The following is a 15996-nucleotide window of genomic DNA, read 5'->3' as shown; positions in this document are numbered from 1 at the left end:
AGGGCTGCGCCTAACCGAGTGCTAAGCGAGACACAATGTGGGGAGGAAGTGTGTGCCTGTTGGCTGTACTCACGTGCCAGCTCGCCCAGACAGAGCTCTGGGAACTCGTGGTCCTGCTGCTTCTCCAGCGCCGTCCTCCAGTGCAGGTCGACCACGTGCAGTTCATAGCCGCGCTGTCGACAGCGCGCGCGCACCGCCGGGTACACCTTGTTGTGCAGCGCGCCCTTCTCCACGCAGCAGTCTGCAACACGGGACATCGGTCCTCCAGTCACCCTGGGCGCACTCGGTAGAATGGGGAAGACTGGATAAGGTATGTGACATCACGGGGGACCATATTACAGATAAACACCAGTTAAATCTTTGGAAATCTGAGACATGGTGCGGCGCGGCACGTTACTTTTTACCGCCCTGCCAGTGTCCAGTAATGTTCATTTGTCTAGCTAAAAGCTGTAGTAGAAAATACTAGACCACTACTGTCTACTGCAGGTCGCAACATACATGGAATTATCCGGTAAACGGGATGTGGCTAGTACTGAAATAAAAGTTTTAACTTGGCAATGTAAATTTTCAGGTGTATTTTTACGATAAAGATCACAGTTAATACTGCCAAGTCCGTACTAAGTGTCTACACAATGCAAAGCTCCCACGCACACCACAATCACACACGCAGCCAGTTTATGGTATTTACACCCGTTACCGAAGTTAATAGAGTTGACTAGATCGTTTAGTTATGAAAATGCTCGCTCAAATGTTGTGCCCTCTGCTCTACACGTAACACCTGTTCCAGTCTTAGACAGCACAACACGCCACGCGGTTTTAACTAACAGTCAAAAGCAATAATTTTGATATTCCGTCCGAAATTCCACACGACTTCCACTATACCGTTCCACTATACACTTTGTACTACTTCGCGAACTCGTAATTAGCATATTTCCGCGATTTCACAGTACTTTCGTCGGAGCTGCTTTCAATGATATGTCACTAGTTCGAACCCTCATCCCTGACTTCCTAGATGACACCAAAGGCTTTGTTCCCAGCATAAATTGGCGCGAGTCTGCATTTTTCTGATTGGCTGATATCACAAACAGCAAATCAGGTTGCAGTGTTATCCCGCGCTAACCCGCGCTTTACTTTAATGACCAATCATAGTAAAACATTTCTTTCCGTGGCAATTGCTAAATAAATAAATTTAGAAAAGTATCAAATATAAAATTACTCCTTCTGAAATTACCGATTAATATGTTTTTTTTTCTTTATTGTAATTTTAGCACCTCATACAGGCGGGCTGTCAGCAGCATAGTACGCCGCTCTTCAGCCTTAAGTGGTACAATCATATGACAAAGAGGCGACATAGACAAGACAATGAAAATGGCGGGCAAAAAAGGTAGAGACAAAAAACAATAAACATGAAGCCGTTCACGCTGGACGATAAAAACACTAACAGTTGTTGACACGGCGCACAGAACACGGAGAACGGCGACGGCACATGTGAACAGTGGAGTTGTAACTGCGAAAGAACTCGAAACACAAAACGAAGCACACACACGAGACACTGATGGCGATGATCTCCGGCGCGCGAATGTTCACTATGCGTGTGCGAGTCCCGATTAATATGTGTTCTACTCACGATTTATTAGTACCATAAACTGACTCCACATTTAATTATAGTAAATCTCCTGTATAGTTTAACTGGTACTTCGTGAATAAACAAAACAATTTTCATTTACTTCTGTTCTTCTTCACGCATACAATACTCACACGGCTAATTAAATATTAATTACATTAAATATTAATCAAACACAACATTGTAACATTGTTTTGACTACGACTGCTAGCATTGTTCATCAGCTGCTGACCTCTGCCGCCTACTAGTACAACTAAGGGCAGCTCTGTAACTCAGGTCCATGTCAGCTGGTGACATCTGTCGATGACTCATGCCTATAACGATATCGTCTTAACAAGTGACAGGAGCGATGCAAAGGCGCTACGCCTCAATGGCAAAAAGCATGGGAAACCTCTCGGGTTTCCTCCTTCTTCCCGAACATCCGGGAACGGTCGAGGCTCAGACACGTTGACCCAAGTCGCGGTACGGCACACTTCCTGACGGGCCGTGGCCCTTACCCCACACACTTGCACCGCTTTGGCCTTAGCCAAAGTGATATGTGTGAATGTGAGCAATATGGATCCGACGAACACCTAACACTAAAATGTAAGGCCGACGTCAGAAATCGAAGACACAGGGCAAGCTTTAAGAGACCTAGATAACTGGAGCATGCTTAACGGCATCAGCGACGAAATGTCAGGAGCGCTACACAAGACTTACAACCAGCAACGACCATATACAAGATCACGCCCCGAAACACTCCCTACACCACAATATGATGTATGGAATAACAGAGATTCAAACACTGATATGGAAACAGATGGATATATAGAAACAAGTGATGACACGAACACTCCAATATCACTAGATACATATACGATACAGTAGCAAATCACACGACTGCAACAATACTACAAGTAATACAAACATGGAATTTAGAAATAAGTTAGTAACAGAAAAAAAGCAACGGATTTTCCTGTTTGGACAAGCAAAAGCAGGCCGGAGTGGCCGAGCGGTTCTAGGCGCTACAGTCTGGAACCTCGCGACCGCTATGGTCGCAGGTTCGAATCCTGCCTCGGGCATGGATGTGTGTGATGTCCTTACGTTTGTTAGGTTTAAGTAGTTACAAGTTCTAGGGGACTGATGATCACAGCAGTTAATTCCCATAGTGCTCAGAGCCATTTGAACTATTTTTTTGACAAGCAAAACAAGTATTTAGTTCTTCAGATCATTATTTTCAAACATGTAAACGCGTAATTTGTGAAATGTATAAGATGCAAACTGTAAAACATTTGAACTTTATGAAGTTGTGCATAAACGTACATACGCACTATAATAAGACGTAAATACACAAACACAACTAAACAACATAGATAAGAAGCGCCATTCGGGGAGACGAAGCTTGAAGTTATCTCCCAAGGCTTCTCTCCCGCTTACGGCGTGGTTAAGTGGAGGAAGCAATTGTAGTAACAAATGATACTGTCATACCTTAAGCAAAAATCTCGTAAGTTACTATCACAGCACACATGCATATAGTAGTAGCTATAGAAGAATAGAATATGCTAATTCAGCCAGACAGATCGAAGCCCTTCCACTTGAAATAGCTAGGTAAAAGAACCTCTTTAGCTATCTGAATCTTTCCGTTCGTGTATCATTCCTTTCTTAAGAATATAGTAATTTTTCCAATTGTACTTCATGCATCTTGTGTTTTTTTGTTTTGTTTCTCTTTTTTAATTAACAATTGAATTATACAAAAAACAACAAACGTACTAAAATTCTGAAAATTGCTTGTTTGTAGTAGCAAACGAACCACTGCGGTTACCAAGGTGGTGTATCACTCTGTAATTTTAATAAATAAATAATAAAAAAAATCTCGGTAGAGGCGGAAATTTTGCGGCCAGCTCTATAACGGCCTTGTAGGGCAGATTAATCAGGTGAATCGCTTACTATAAAAAGGCTACTAGTCCGAAATTTATAAATTTCCGTTTTCTCTCGATTATGATCCAAGCGGTTCAATGCACTGTTTACTGCAAACAGGAAAGCTGCTCAAAGGACAGAAAGTGCCTGGCAACGCCTTCAGTTTTCTGTTTGCCGCAGGTGGGAAACTAGGTGGAAGGAGGAAAGATACTCTACAAAGGACGGCATTGTTGAACTCATAAAACATTCGTCAAAATATGATAAGTTTTCCGTTGTTCAGATGAAGGTGGATTTTTCATCGATTACTTTTTATGACTTTGTAGAGGGACTGAGTAGACAATATTTTGCCCTCCATTTCTACAGGGTGCTCTAAAAGTCGCATTACAAACTTTTTATGACTTTGTAGAGGGACTGAGTAGACAATATTTTGCCCTCCATTTCTACAGGGTGCTCTAAAAGTCCCATTACAAACTTTTTATGACTTTGCAGAGGGACTGAGTAGACAATATTTTGAATTGGATCCCACGTCCGTTACCGTGCTGCATCCATTTGAAAACACGTTGGTAACAAATAATTTATTAGACGTGACAGAGTACATCAGTAGTTTTTCAATACTACTCATTAATAACTAAAGAAACCGGACCGAAGTACTCGTTGACGGGTTCCCTTCAATATGATGCAGTAAGGTCTCTCCCGATTTGGGTTTGCAGTGTCCCCTTGGAGTACCACAGTCACTCCAGCGACGGGGAAGGTACCCTTTCCGTAATTCTGGCGGAAAGGGTATGCTATGGAGCCAGACGTTCTGCGTAACGATTTTGATAAAAGCGACGAACAGCTCTTCCACTGTCGTGAACTATGTCATACAGTAGGATCGTGTTGGTGTATTTTGCAGACGTGTACTCAACCATGTTGCTCTAACCGCCACACACGAGTGAATAAGGCTCGAACCAGGTCGGATAGGTAGGGCAGACTTCAAATGATATCAGCTGATCCGACGTAAGCACCCTCCACCGTGACTACCCTGTTGCATACCTACCTAGCAAACATGTTTTCAAACAGATGTAGCACGGAAACGGTTCGTTTGCGGACATGGGTTCCGATTGAAAACGCTGTCTATTCAATCCCATCTACAAAATGGTTCAAATGGCTCTGAGCACTATGGGACTCAACTGCTGAGGTTATTAGTCCCCTAGAACTTAGAACTAGTTAAACCTAACTAACCTAAGGACATCACAAACATCCATGCCCGAGGCAGGATTCGAACCTGCGACCGTAGCGGTCTTGCGGTTCCAGACTGCAGCGTCTTTAACCGCACGGCCACTTCGGCCGGCCCCATCTACAAGTTCTACAAGTTTGTAAGGGGGATTTTAGAGCGCACTGTATAAAGGAAACTGCCTGAGGGTTAATTCGTATGGTATAGTCGATCCTAGACACCTGAAAAGCGTTCTCGTTGTTTCAAAATACCATGAGGTGACCTTTTCAACTGCAAATCCGCGTAATGTTACGTGCCACACGGATATTGCTGACATGATGATGGACAGTTGCAGGCTGAGAAAAGCTGTACAAGCTTTGACACTCCCTTCAAAGAAAGCCTACATACCTGTACCACCTATAAACAAAAGCGAAATGGATGATAGCAAGAAATCTTTTGTCTATATCCCTCAGGACAAGATGCAGTTTTGGAATTCAGTCGCATCATGGCCGACAACAACGGCATCTCTCGATGTAGATAAATATGACTGACTAATGCAAACAGGCAAAACGCCAAATATTATTCAGAAATATGTAACAAACAATATTAAACTTCTTGGAAGATTAAAACTATGTGCCGGACCGAGACTCGAACTCGCGACCTTTGCCTTTCGCGGGCAAGTGCTCTACCAACTGAGCTACCCAAGCACGACTCACGCCCCGTTCTCACAGCTTTACTTCTGCCAGTATCTCGTCTCAACAAACAATATTATTACAACGAAATACGTTTATATATACAATTCTGTTTTAATCTAACCCTAAATTTAATTTGAAGATCCAGTGTACTGCAGAAAGGGCACACGTCCAACACCAACAAAGGCGTCCCCCTCTTTCCCGTTACGTCTTATGTAATGAGCAACTTACACCTACATCAAGAACCAGATACATAAGTCAGGATATAAATTGCATTAAACCGGTTTTATTGAGTTGTGAAAGTAGGAAAAGTGAACACGTTGACTTTCTGTGTCATGCTTTTCAACTTAAACTGCAGCCAGTCGCATTACATTAATTTTTTGTAATGTGGTCTGCAGCCTGTATGAATTGTTTAAAGAACACGACTTTCTGTTTTTAAATGTTGCGATATCGTCAGGTCCAACTTATATTAGGAACCCTCGGATATCGATCACTCGATTTACAAATAATAATTTTATGTAACTCGATTTCTATTTAAACGATACTTTTTGTGAATTCTGCTTTTATTCGATATGAATAGAATAATTTCTAAGTTAGTTATCAAGATATAAACCTAAGTAAATTTTGCAAATTTATTTACAACAATCTTTTCATTAAATTTCGTAATTTACGTAAAAAATATGTGTGAAGTCAATTTAAATACTTTAGTTGCCAGCAGCGTAAATGGTTAGAGGCTTTGTCTCCACTTTTAATCTCTGAACTGACGCGCCTGGCGGGAACAGACGATATAAAGTTAGAGGTGTGTGTGTGTGCAGTCGTAGGGAATAGTTGCAATTTTGTAGCTCTTGTGAGTAGATAGAAATGATATTACCTTCAAAGTTGAATGATTATTGTGAACGGTTGGTCTGAGTGTTTAAAAGTACAGAAGCTAAAGTTAATGAATTTCTGTTATTTAGTAGTTAAAGTAATTCGTTAAATTGTTACGATTCTGGGAAGTTCCACACTTCTTTGCACAGCAAAAACTCAATACAACAGTCATACCGTGAAGAAGGCAACGAAGCCAACATAATACTAGCTAAGTACCAGATTAATAATTTATCAAATTTGGCAGGCCTAGGTTCAAAATTACGCAAATTGTCAAAAATTATTAAGGTTGATGCGCCGATGGAGGTTTGATCTTAGTAGGGTATCACGCCTCGGTGTACATGTTTTTATTTTGCTATTGCAATATCGACGTTACGCCATTGTGAAAAAATGGCTCTGAGCACTATGGGACTTAACACCGATGGTCATCAGTCCTCTAGAACTTACAACTACTTAAACCTAACTAACCTCAGGACATCACACAACACCCAGTCATCACGAGGCAGAATAAATCCCTGACCCCGCCGGGAATCGAACCCGGGAACCCGGGCGCGGGAGCCATTGTGAAACATAAATACTTGATAACATGTCACTGCCCAGAAATACACGGAAGTTAAGATTAATAGAACCCTTTTACGATTGTTCCACTTTGTGGCAATTGAGACAACAGCTGTGATTACTGACATGAGTAATATAACGCCTAAACGTATGCTATCCACGTGAAGGTTAAAATAGAACAGTCTCATTTACGCACTACAATAACGGAATAAAAACTTCTACAGCCAAAAGCAGAAAACTACGCCTATTAAAAATACAATACAACACCGTCTACATCTACATCCTCGTGCATACTCTGCAAACTGGGAACTGTATTTCAGAGCATTCTTATTGTAACACGTATGAATGTTTCTCGCCGTTCCATTTACATTTCAAATGCTTCTGTGCTTCCTGTAATTAGTCTAACAGTGTCGCCGCTGTCCCTGCGGGAACGATACGTAGAGGGCTGCAGTAAACTCCTGCATTCCTCACTTAACACCGATACCTGAAACTTTTGAAGCAGACTTTCGCGATATAGCGGGCGAATATGCGGCTGCTAGCTCACGTTTTCCAGCATTTCCGACACGCTCTCATGTAGGTCACACAAATCTGTGACCATTCGTGTAGTCCTTCTTTTTGTACGTTCAGTACGCCCTGTTACGCCTATTTACTGAGGGGTCCACACACACGAGCATTTTTTAGGATTGATCGTACGAGTATTATGGAGCAAAAGTCCTTTATAGTATGACTGCGGTTTTTTCAGTATCCTACCAATAAACAGAAGTGTGCCGCCTGTTATATCTACGACTGAGCCTAAATGACCTTTCCATTCATTTTGAATCCTCAGTCTTCGCGCAGATTAAATGCGCTCCGCTGCAATTTCTCTCCTGCGCCAACCTCTTCTTTTCAGAGTAGCACTTTCCTCTGCATTTTCTACCCTCTACAGCTCCCTTTAGAACCACGGAGTTAATCTCTGATGCCTTAGCGCATGTCTTATCATTCTGTCTCTTCTTCTTGTCAGTGTTTTCCACATATTCCTGTTTTTGCCGATTCTGCAAGGAACTTCCCCATTCCTTATCTTATCAGTCCAACTGGGTTTCAACGTTCTTCTGTAGAACCACATCACAAACGCTTCGACTCTCTTCTGCTCCGGATTTTCCACAGTCCATCTCGCATTACCATACAAAGCCGTGCTCCAGTCTTGTACTTTCAGGGATTTCTTCCTTAAATTAAGGCTTATGTTTGATACCAGTAGACTTCTCTCAGCCAGGAATGTGGTTTTATGCCAGTGCAAGTCTGCATTTTAAATCGTGCTGTCTCCGTCCGTCAAGGATTATTTTGATTTCAAGTCAGCAGAACTCCTTAACTTAATCTACTTCCTCACCACCAAGTTTGAAGTTAAGTTTCTCATTGTTCCCATTTTTAACTTCTCAGTAGTTTATGTCCCGTTTACTCTCAATCCATATTCTGTACTCATTAGACTGTTCACACCATTCAACAGATCCTGCATTCTTTTTCACTTTCACGAAACTTATCATTAATATCCTTTCACCACGAATTTTAATTCCATTCTTGAAACTTTCTTTTGTTTCTCTTATTGCTTTTTCGATCTATATATTGAACAACAGGGGCGAAAGACTGTATCCCTGTCTTACACCCCTTTTAATCTGACCACTTCGTTCTTGGTCTTCCAATTTCATTGATCCGTCTTGATTCTTGTACATGCAAACAGTGTGGCCAGGTGTTCGGTTTTTTACCGAACTGTTCGGTATTCCAAACCCATGTTCGGTGTTCAGTATCGAAGTACGATTGATTTGGTATTTTTAGAATTCATTTCATAGCACCAAATTATTTACTGAGTTGAAAAATTGTCAAAAGAAGAATGGGGGTGCCATACAGCAAAGCCTCTACGGAAAGTGTCTTCAGTCTCGTGAATCATTCGTGGTCTAACACTAGAAACAAACCGAGTGACCGTATGGTGAAAGCAGAGTTATTATGAATTCGTTGTAATTTGAAGTTGCAACGTGGAACGATCTTTCCCACAATAATTAAAGGCAACAAAATTTTTTTGAAAGCTTAAACTAGCAATAATAAATATAATTTTTAATGATTGCTAAGCTCACAAAATTCTTTCGTCTGACAATATATGGTAATTTTGTCAATTTAATCTGGCAAACCTAATTTTATATCATTCCTGTCACTCTTATTTCTCCGTCGTTTGCTCCTATATTCCTCAGAACTTCGAATACTTTGCACTGTTTCACACTGTCGAACGCCTTCACTGTACTCTTTCCATTTATCTGCTCATCCTTCTGCGTTTAACAGTGGAATTCCCATTTCACTCTTAGTCACCACCCCTGCTTTTAATTTCACCGAGGAGTGTTCTGACTTTTCTATATCCGTAGTCAATCCTTCTCAAGATGATTTCTTTTTCCATTTCTTCAGTTTCGCCTGCTTCCATTCGCCTTCGCTGCCTGCAATTCCTACTAATTGCATTGCCTAGGGCACTTCTGTAATGGACGAATATAATCCACCTTTTTTTTTCACCGTTCAAAAAACGTAAATCATAAGTAAAAGCGATGTAATTAATGAAATACACGCCTGCATCCGTAATCAGTCGCAGGCTCCAGCTTTCGAGAAAATGCTTTGATACGCTTGATTTGCCGCGAAATTATCGCTAGAGTACGAAGTATTCAGCAACGTTAACGAGGTTGTTTATGTTAATGATATTCACACTAAAAATCTGACTGTGGTGTATGTGCCCTCACACGAGTTCTGAATTTTTATGCTTTGAATATTTTATGACATATCACCCTAGAGACTGCATCAGTTTTCTTGAAGTGTAAAGTAAAAAATGAAAGCAAACAATGAAGTACTAGAATTTATACGTCTTTCATTTTCAATTGATGTTAATTATATAAGGCTACATAAGATTAATGCTGATAAAGTCTTCGTTTAATAAGATTCGAAACGTTTATGTCTTTTGTCAGTAATCCCATAGCATTTCTCGATCTTGCGGAAAATATTGCCGTTACATACTTCAGTGACAAAATAAACACTACTGGATTTGAACATGAAGCGCAAACATTCGAAACTTGGTTTAATGCAGCACATGAACTGATGAAGCAGCATGAAAACTTTGACAGACAGTCACTTTCTAAGAAACGTTTGATTGTTGGTACCTAAGACAAAGCAGGTGTCCCTTTATATTCACCCTTGTTTCCCCTTATTCTTTCTCACCTGACCTGTAAAAATGGCATTAATTTTCTTCTGTAGATTAAGTAAACTTCCGATGTGTTCGCATTCATTAATTAATTGTTTCATATCAGTTCAGACGTTTTTTTTCCGAATATCCGTAATGGCTCTCGCTAGATGTTTCCAAAGAGTATACATGCGATAAAAAAGGAAGCAATGCGTTGCACCAGAGATGTTGATGGATGAATGATAGAGATGTGAATGTCACTTTTTTTTCGTCGACCAAAAGAGAGGAGTCTGAGATGTGTCTTGATCAAGAAAGGACGCAAACATTTCATCGGTCTTCCCATTGTAACACTTTTGAAAATAATATTGGATTCTGGCTTAATATAAATACCACGAAGTGAATTGCAGTGCCTGTCTATTTGGCAAACAGTTCATCTCACCGCATAGAAATACGTGTTTCTTTCATTTGGCGACAGGATCAGCAATTACTAACTTCTGCGGCGGCTGTATTCGAGACGACCGTCGCAGCAGAAATAAGAGGTAAAGCTTTCCACTGAGAAGAAAATATAGCTAAGAACATTTACTATGAAATTTCCTAGAAAGTTTATTCCAGATATGTTTGATGGCGTCTGTTCGGCAGCCGGCCGTAAAAGCACTTCATTAACTTCCATTTATGCTTCGGCAGTTAAATGTCGGGAAACATTTCCAATTCAAAAGCTCTAATTCATTCTCCAGCCAGTAGTAAAAAATAGAATAAAATGCACTGGTGACCGAACAGAGATCAGATACCACAATCTTCGGATCGTAAGTACAAAGTAAAGTAATTGTAACAGTGATTGTTGAAAAACGACTTGTATTTTGTCGTTGCTCCTCATATTGAACAATGAGGATACAATGAGAAAAGGAGAATGTGAAGAAATTGAACATTACGGAATGTAGAAAGAAGTACGCCAACCACAGGTAATATCAAGAATATTTCTTTGATCATAGTACGCAAAAGCTTTTTCGCCACAGCATCCAGATCCTTATCCCGATCGAAATCTTTTTTCTAGCAAGAGTATTTATGGTAAAAGTGATTTTTCATTGCGATAGTAAACACTCATATGCGTAACAGCGACAATAATTAGAAACCATCTAGTCGGGAACGTATATCACGACTGAAATTTTCTACAACTACTGAGTTTCTGTTATATTTCAGTAATTCAATTACAGTGTGTACATTTTATTGACAGTAAAAGTGAAATCAAGTGTCAATGAGGAAATTAGTACTAACGGTAGTGATCACGAAAATAGTGAATCAGCATCTAATGCAAATGACATTGCATTGCAACAAGACGGCAGTGTTACACTCGAAAACAATGTACAGCTGACCTCATCTGCAATTAATGGACAGAAATTTTAGACCAAGGATGTCGCATGGCTAACAGTTGATAAAGTTAATTCACAACACTCAATATGTCTTTTTTCAAAATAATTTAGATAGAAACTATGCAACAGATGTAGGAAATTTTCAAAGCTCGACATTGAGTGAACGAAACGTACACACACATACTTAGGCTTTAAGCACATTATATAATCATCATTATCAGGTGTCAACCGCCTTTTTTAAGAACTCGTAATACCAAAATTGTACTTAAAACACTTTCAAACCGCATCCCTCAGCTAAAACTCCACAAACGGGTAGATCACGCTTCATTGTGCAATAGGCGTACTGAAACGTAGCTGCGAAGCTTTACTAACGCTGTTGTGAAGTAGACGACTGCGATGGAGGGCGAGAGGAATCGGGGCAGAGAGCGGAAATGGAAATTTCGGTAGGACATCCGCTGACAGCAACCTGATTTCTCTGATTTCCATCGCCGACTGACATCACAAGGTATCAGCTATTTTCGTCCTCGCCGTGAGGTTTTGAGGAAGACGCCATGCGAAGAAGGGGTTGACTGACAAACGTTGAAGGTTTTCATTTTCGGAGTTAAAAGGTATTTCTTTTGGTTTTCCTTTATGGCCTAGTGCGTATTATACGAAGGGTAAAAAGCAAAACGAGGATAATGGAATGCAGTCGAATTAAGTCGGGTGATGCTGAGGGAATTAGATTAGGAAATGAGACACTTAAAGTAGTAAAGGAGTTTTGTTATTTGGGGAGCAAAATAAATGATGATGGTCGAAGTAGAGAGGATATAAAATGTAGACTGGCAATGGCAAGGGAAGCGCTTCTGAAGAAGAGAAATTTGTTAACATCAAGTATAGATTTAAGTATCAGGAAGTCATTTCTGAAAATATTTGTATGGTGTGAAACATGGACGATAAATAATTTAGACAAGAAGAGATTAAAAGCTTTCGAAATGTGGTGCTACAGAAGAATGCTGAAGATTATATGGGTAGATCACATAACTAATGAGGAGGTATTGAATAGGATTGGAGACAAGTTTGTGGCACAACTTGACTAGAAGAAGGGATCGGTTGGTAGGACATGTTCTGAAGCATCAAGGGATCACCAATTTAGTATTTGAGGGCAGCGTGGAGGGTAAAAATCGTAGAGGGAGACCAAGAGATGAATACACGAAGCAGATTCAGAAGGATGTAGGCTGCAGTAGGTACTGGGAGATGAAGAAGCTTGCACAGGATAGAGTAGCATGGAGAGCTGCATCAAACCAGTCTCAGGACTGAAGACCACAACAACAACAACAAAAAGGTAAAAACGAAAACACATCTTCTTGAGTGACAGTGCTTGTTTTAGAACTGCATATTGAATATGATCTGCGAGATGCTATTAGTTACGGTACGCTTAATGAAATACTGTACAGGCATGTAGGGGCAGATCTGTCAGCATCACTTGGGAGTCACACCATTGACCACATGTGATTCATCTTGTACTGAGCTCTCTCTGGCTTGTGAGAAATAGAGCACTTGGCACATTACATTACATTGTGGACCTTTGCGCCATCACACCTGTCGCTAAGACTGAGGTATATCAGATGGCTTGTATTACAGAAATTCTAATGTATCTCCTGGAGCCTTCAGCGCTATTTAAAATGTTTATTGAGTCTTTGGTAACCTTTTAATTTTAACATGTGAATATATACTATAGAGGAAAAAAAGGACGTACCACAAAGGATTTATCCGAATCGGTAGATGTGACGTGCGTGCAGAAACAAAGCATTACAACTGCACAAAAACTGGATGACTTATTCAAGAGAATGAGCTACACAAATTGAGCAAGTCAGTAACTTGTTGGTCCACCTCTGTCCCTAATGCAAGCAGTTATTCTGCTTGGCGTCGATTGACATAGTTGTTGGATGTACTCCTGAGAGATATCGTGCCAAATTCTGTCCATTAGGCGCGCTAGAGCGTCAAAATCCAGGGATGGCTGGAGTGCCCTGCCCACAATGATACAAACTTTCTCAATAGGGGAGACATCAGACGATCTTCCCGTCCAAGGTTAGGGTTTTGGCAAGAATGAAGACAAGCTGTAGAAACTCTCGCCGGTAGCGGGGGTATTACCTTGCTGAAGTTTAGGCCCAGAATGGCTTGTCATAAATGACAGCAAAACGGGGCGTATAGCCGATGTACTGTTGCGCTGTAAGGGTGCTGAGGATGACAGCCAAAAGGGTCCTGCTATGAAATGAAATGGCATCCCAGAGCGTCACTCCTGGTTGTCAGTCAGTATGGCGGGCGAGAGTGAAGTTGGTGTTCTACCGCTATTCGGTGCGTCTCCAGACTCATCTTTGGCATCGAATCTCATTGACTGGAGTAGAAATGTCTTCAGTCATGAGTCTCGTTTCGAACTGAGCCCCAGTGACCAGCAAAGACGTGGTTGGAGACGCCCCAGACAGCGGTGGGATACCAGCCTGACTCTGTAAGTCTATCTTATCTGGACGGTTATGTTGTCCAATATAAAATGCAAGGTCAATACACCTTCAGCAATCTAAATTTCCAGCCTAGCACTATGCAATCTGACCTACGTGCAGAAAGAATCCCACCTCTTGTGCAATCAAAATATTGTCCACCGTACAACATGTGGTACCTGTAGACTTCTTTTTAACAAAGCGATACTTCGTTCATAACCTACAGGTGAGAACACACTATCAGTCCAACTAATTTTCAACATTTTTCTTTAGCACCGCATCTCAAGTGCTTCGATTCTCTTTTGTTTCGGTTTTCCCACGGTCCATGTTTCACTACCATCCAATGCTGTGATCCAAACGTACATTCTTCGAAATTTATTCCTCAAATAAAGGCGTATGTCTGATATTAGTAGACTTGTCTTAGCCAGGAATTCCCTTTTTGCCACTGCTAGTCTGCTTTTTACGTCTTCTTTGCTGTGTCCGTCATGTGTTATTTTGTTTCCTAGATAGCAGACTTCCTTAAGTTCACCTACTTCGTGATCACCAGTCCAGAGTGTCAGTTTCTCGCTGTCCTAGTTTCTGCTATTTATTATTACTTTCAGCTTTCTTCGATTTACTCGCAGTCCATATTCTGCGCTCAGTAGGCTGTTTATTCCATTCAGCAGATCCTGTGATTCTTCTACACTTTCACTGAGGATAGCAATGTCATCACCGTATCTTATCACTGATATCCTTTCACCTTGAATTTTAGTTTCACTCTCGAATCTTTCTTTTATGTCCCTCATTATTTCTTCGATATATAGATTGAATAGTAGGGGCGAAAGACTATATCCCTGTCTTACAGCATTTTTAATAGTATTGGTTAAAAACAGTCTTGGTTGCAATTTTAGTTTTTTTTGTTTTTCAACGACGCGTTTCGCCTTATTTAGGCATCTTGAGGTTATCTTAATTTGGTATTTCTTAACAATCCTTTAGTCAGTGTAGCCAAAGGGCATCGTCGAATATATCAGGCCAACATCGCCTTCGACGATGCCCTTTGGCTACACTGACTAAAGGATTCTTAAGAAATACTTAAGAAATGCCAAATTAAGATAACCTGAAGATGCCTAAATAAGGCAAAATGCGTCGTTGAAAAATATAAAAACTAAAATTGCAACCAAGACTGTTTTTAACCAATACTGTTAAGCACTGGTTTGTTGTTATGCCACATATAGACTGGAAGAATTACCATTTTTAATCCTAGCACTTCGTTCCTGATCTTCCACTCTCATTGTACCCCCTTGGCTCTTGTACGTATTGTATATCACCTGTCGATCCCTAAAAAATGCCCCTATTTTTCTGAGAATTTCAATCTTGCATCATTTGATATTGTCAAACGCTTTTTGTAGAAGATTGAGCCTCAGCATTTCTTTTTCCAGATCTTTTAGCTTCTCTACCACGTTCAAACTTCTGACGTGGCACACCCAGATTCGTAGAACGTTATCCTTTCGTTGGTTACTTAGTATTCTTCACGTGGTATGGTAATGAGTCTTATGTGAGAAACTTGCTTTTTTGATCCATCTGATGCACTGCCTGCCTTTCAGTGACGATCTCTGTAAAACCGAAACCGGTAAAGAATGAAATTGAATGTGTACAACTGATGGCTATAAAAATGCTTTCATCAAATATTCAACACTCATCGCAAGTTACCTGTACAAGCTAATAATATAACGTAGACGACGGGTACCTGTAAGAGTTCCCTCTTTATGATGATATACTGTTTTTATTAAAACAAAGGCACCGGTTGATATAGTGTGTGGTATGAATCAAAATAAAATATTAACGGAGTAATCAGTCCCTAGAAAATTATAATTTGTTTTGTGAGAAGCTATGAAGCAGTACGGGTGCCTGCTGCTTGTGACTGGTACAATTGTAATTTGTAGAAAAAAACATCCACCGTATTTAGCTTATTTGATATATTTTAATCCCACGCTGTATGTTTTTTTTTTTCAAGTAACTCGAGCCAAATATTTAAAAAGTCGATCTGTTCAGTAGTTTCTGCGCAATGTTGATTCTTACACGGAACCCATTACTGCTTCTCTTTAACGCTCCAGTTTCCTTTAGATCTTATCGTAATAAAGCTCTATTCATCTCTGACGATCCATTTAG

At 40.5% G+C, this 15996-nt stretch overlaps 1 protein-coding gene across 1 annotated transcript in view; it reads right to left on the bottom strand.

Moving 5' to 3' along the window:
- The window catches only part of LOC126416144 (NACHT domain- and WD repeat-containing protein 1), a 613147-nt gene that overhangs the window by 194885 nt on the left and 402266 nt on the right, over nucleotides 1–15996 (bottom strand). The window contains exon 6 of the mRNA XM_050083692.1: nucleotides 74–241. Coding sequence (XP_049939649.1) covers nucleotides 74–241 — 168 coding nt within the window. The remainder of the gene's footprint in view (nucleotides 1–73; nucleotides 242–15996) is intronic.

Source organism: Schistocerca serialis, chromosome 8, assembly GCF_023864345.2.
Source record: "Schistocerca serialis cubense isolate TAMUIC-IGC-003099 chromosome 8, iqSchSeri2.2, whole genome shotgun sequence".
Classification (NCBI taxonomy): Eukaryota; Metazoa; Arthropoda; class Insecta; order Orthoptera; family Acrididae; genus Schistocerca; species Schistocerca serialis.
Note: the sequence above shows the minus strand (reverse complement) of the source record. Positions and strands in the feature narration are given on the sequence as shown.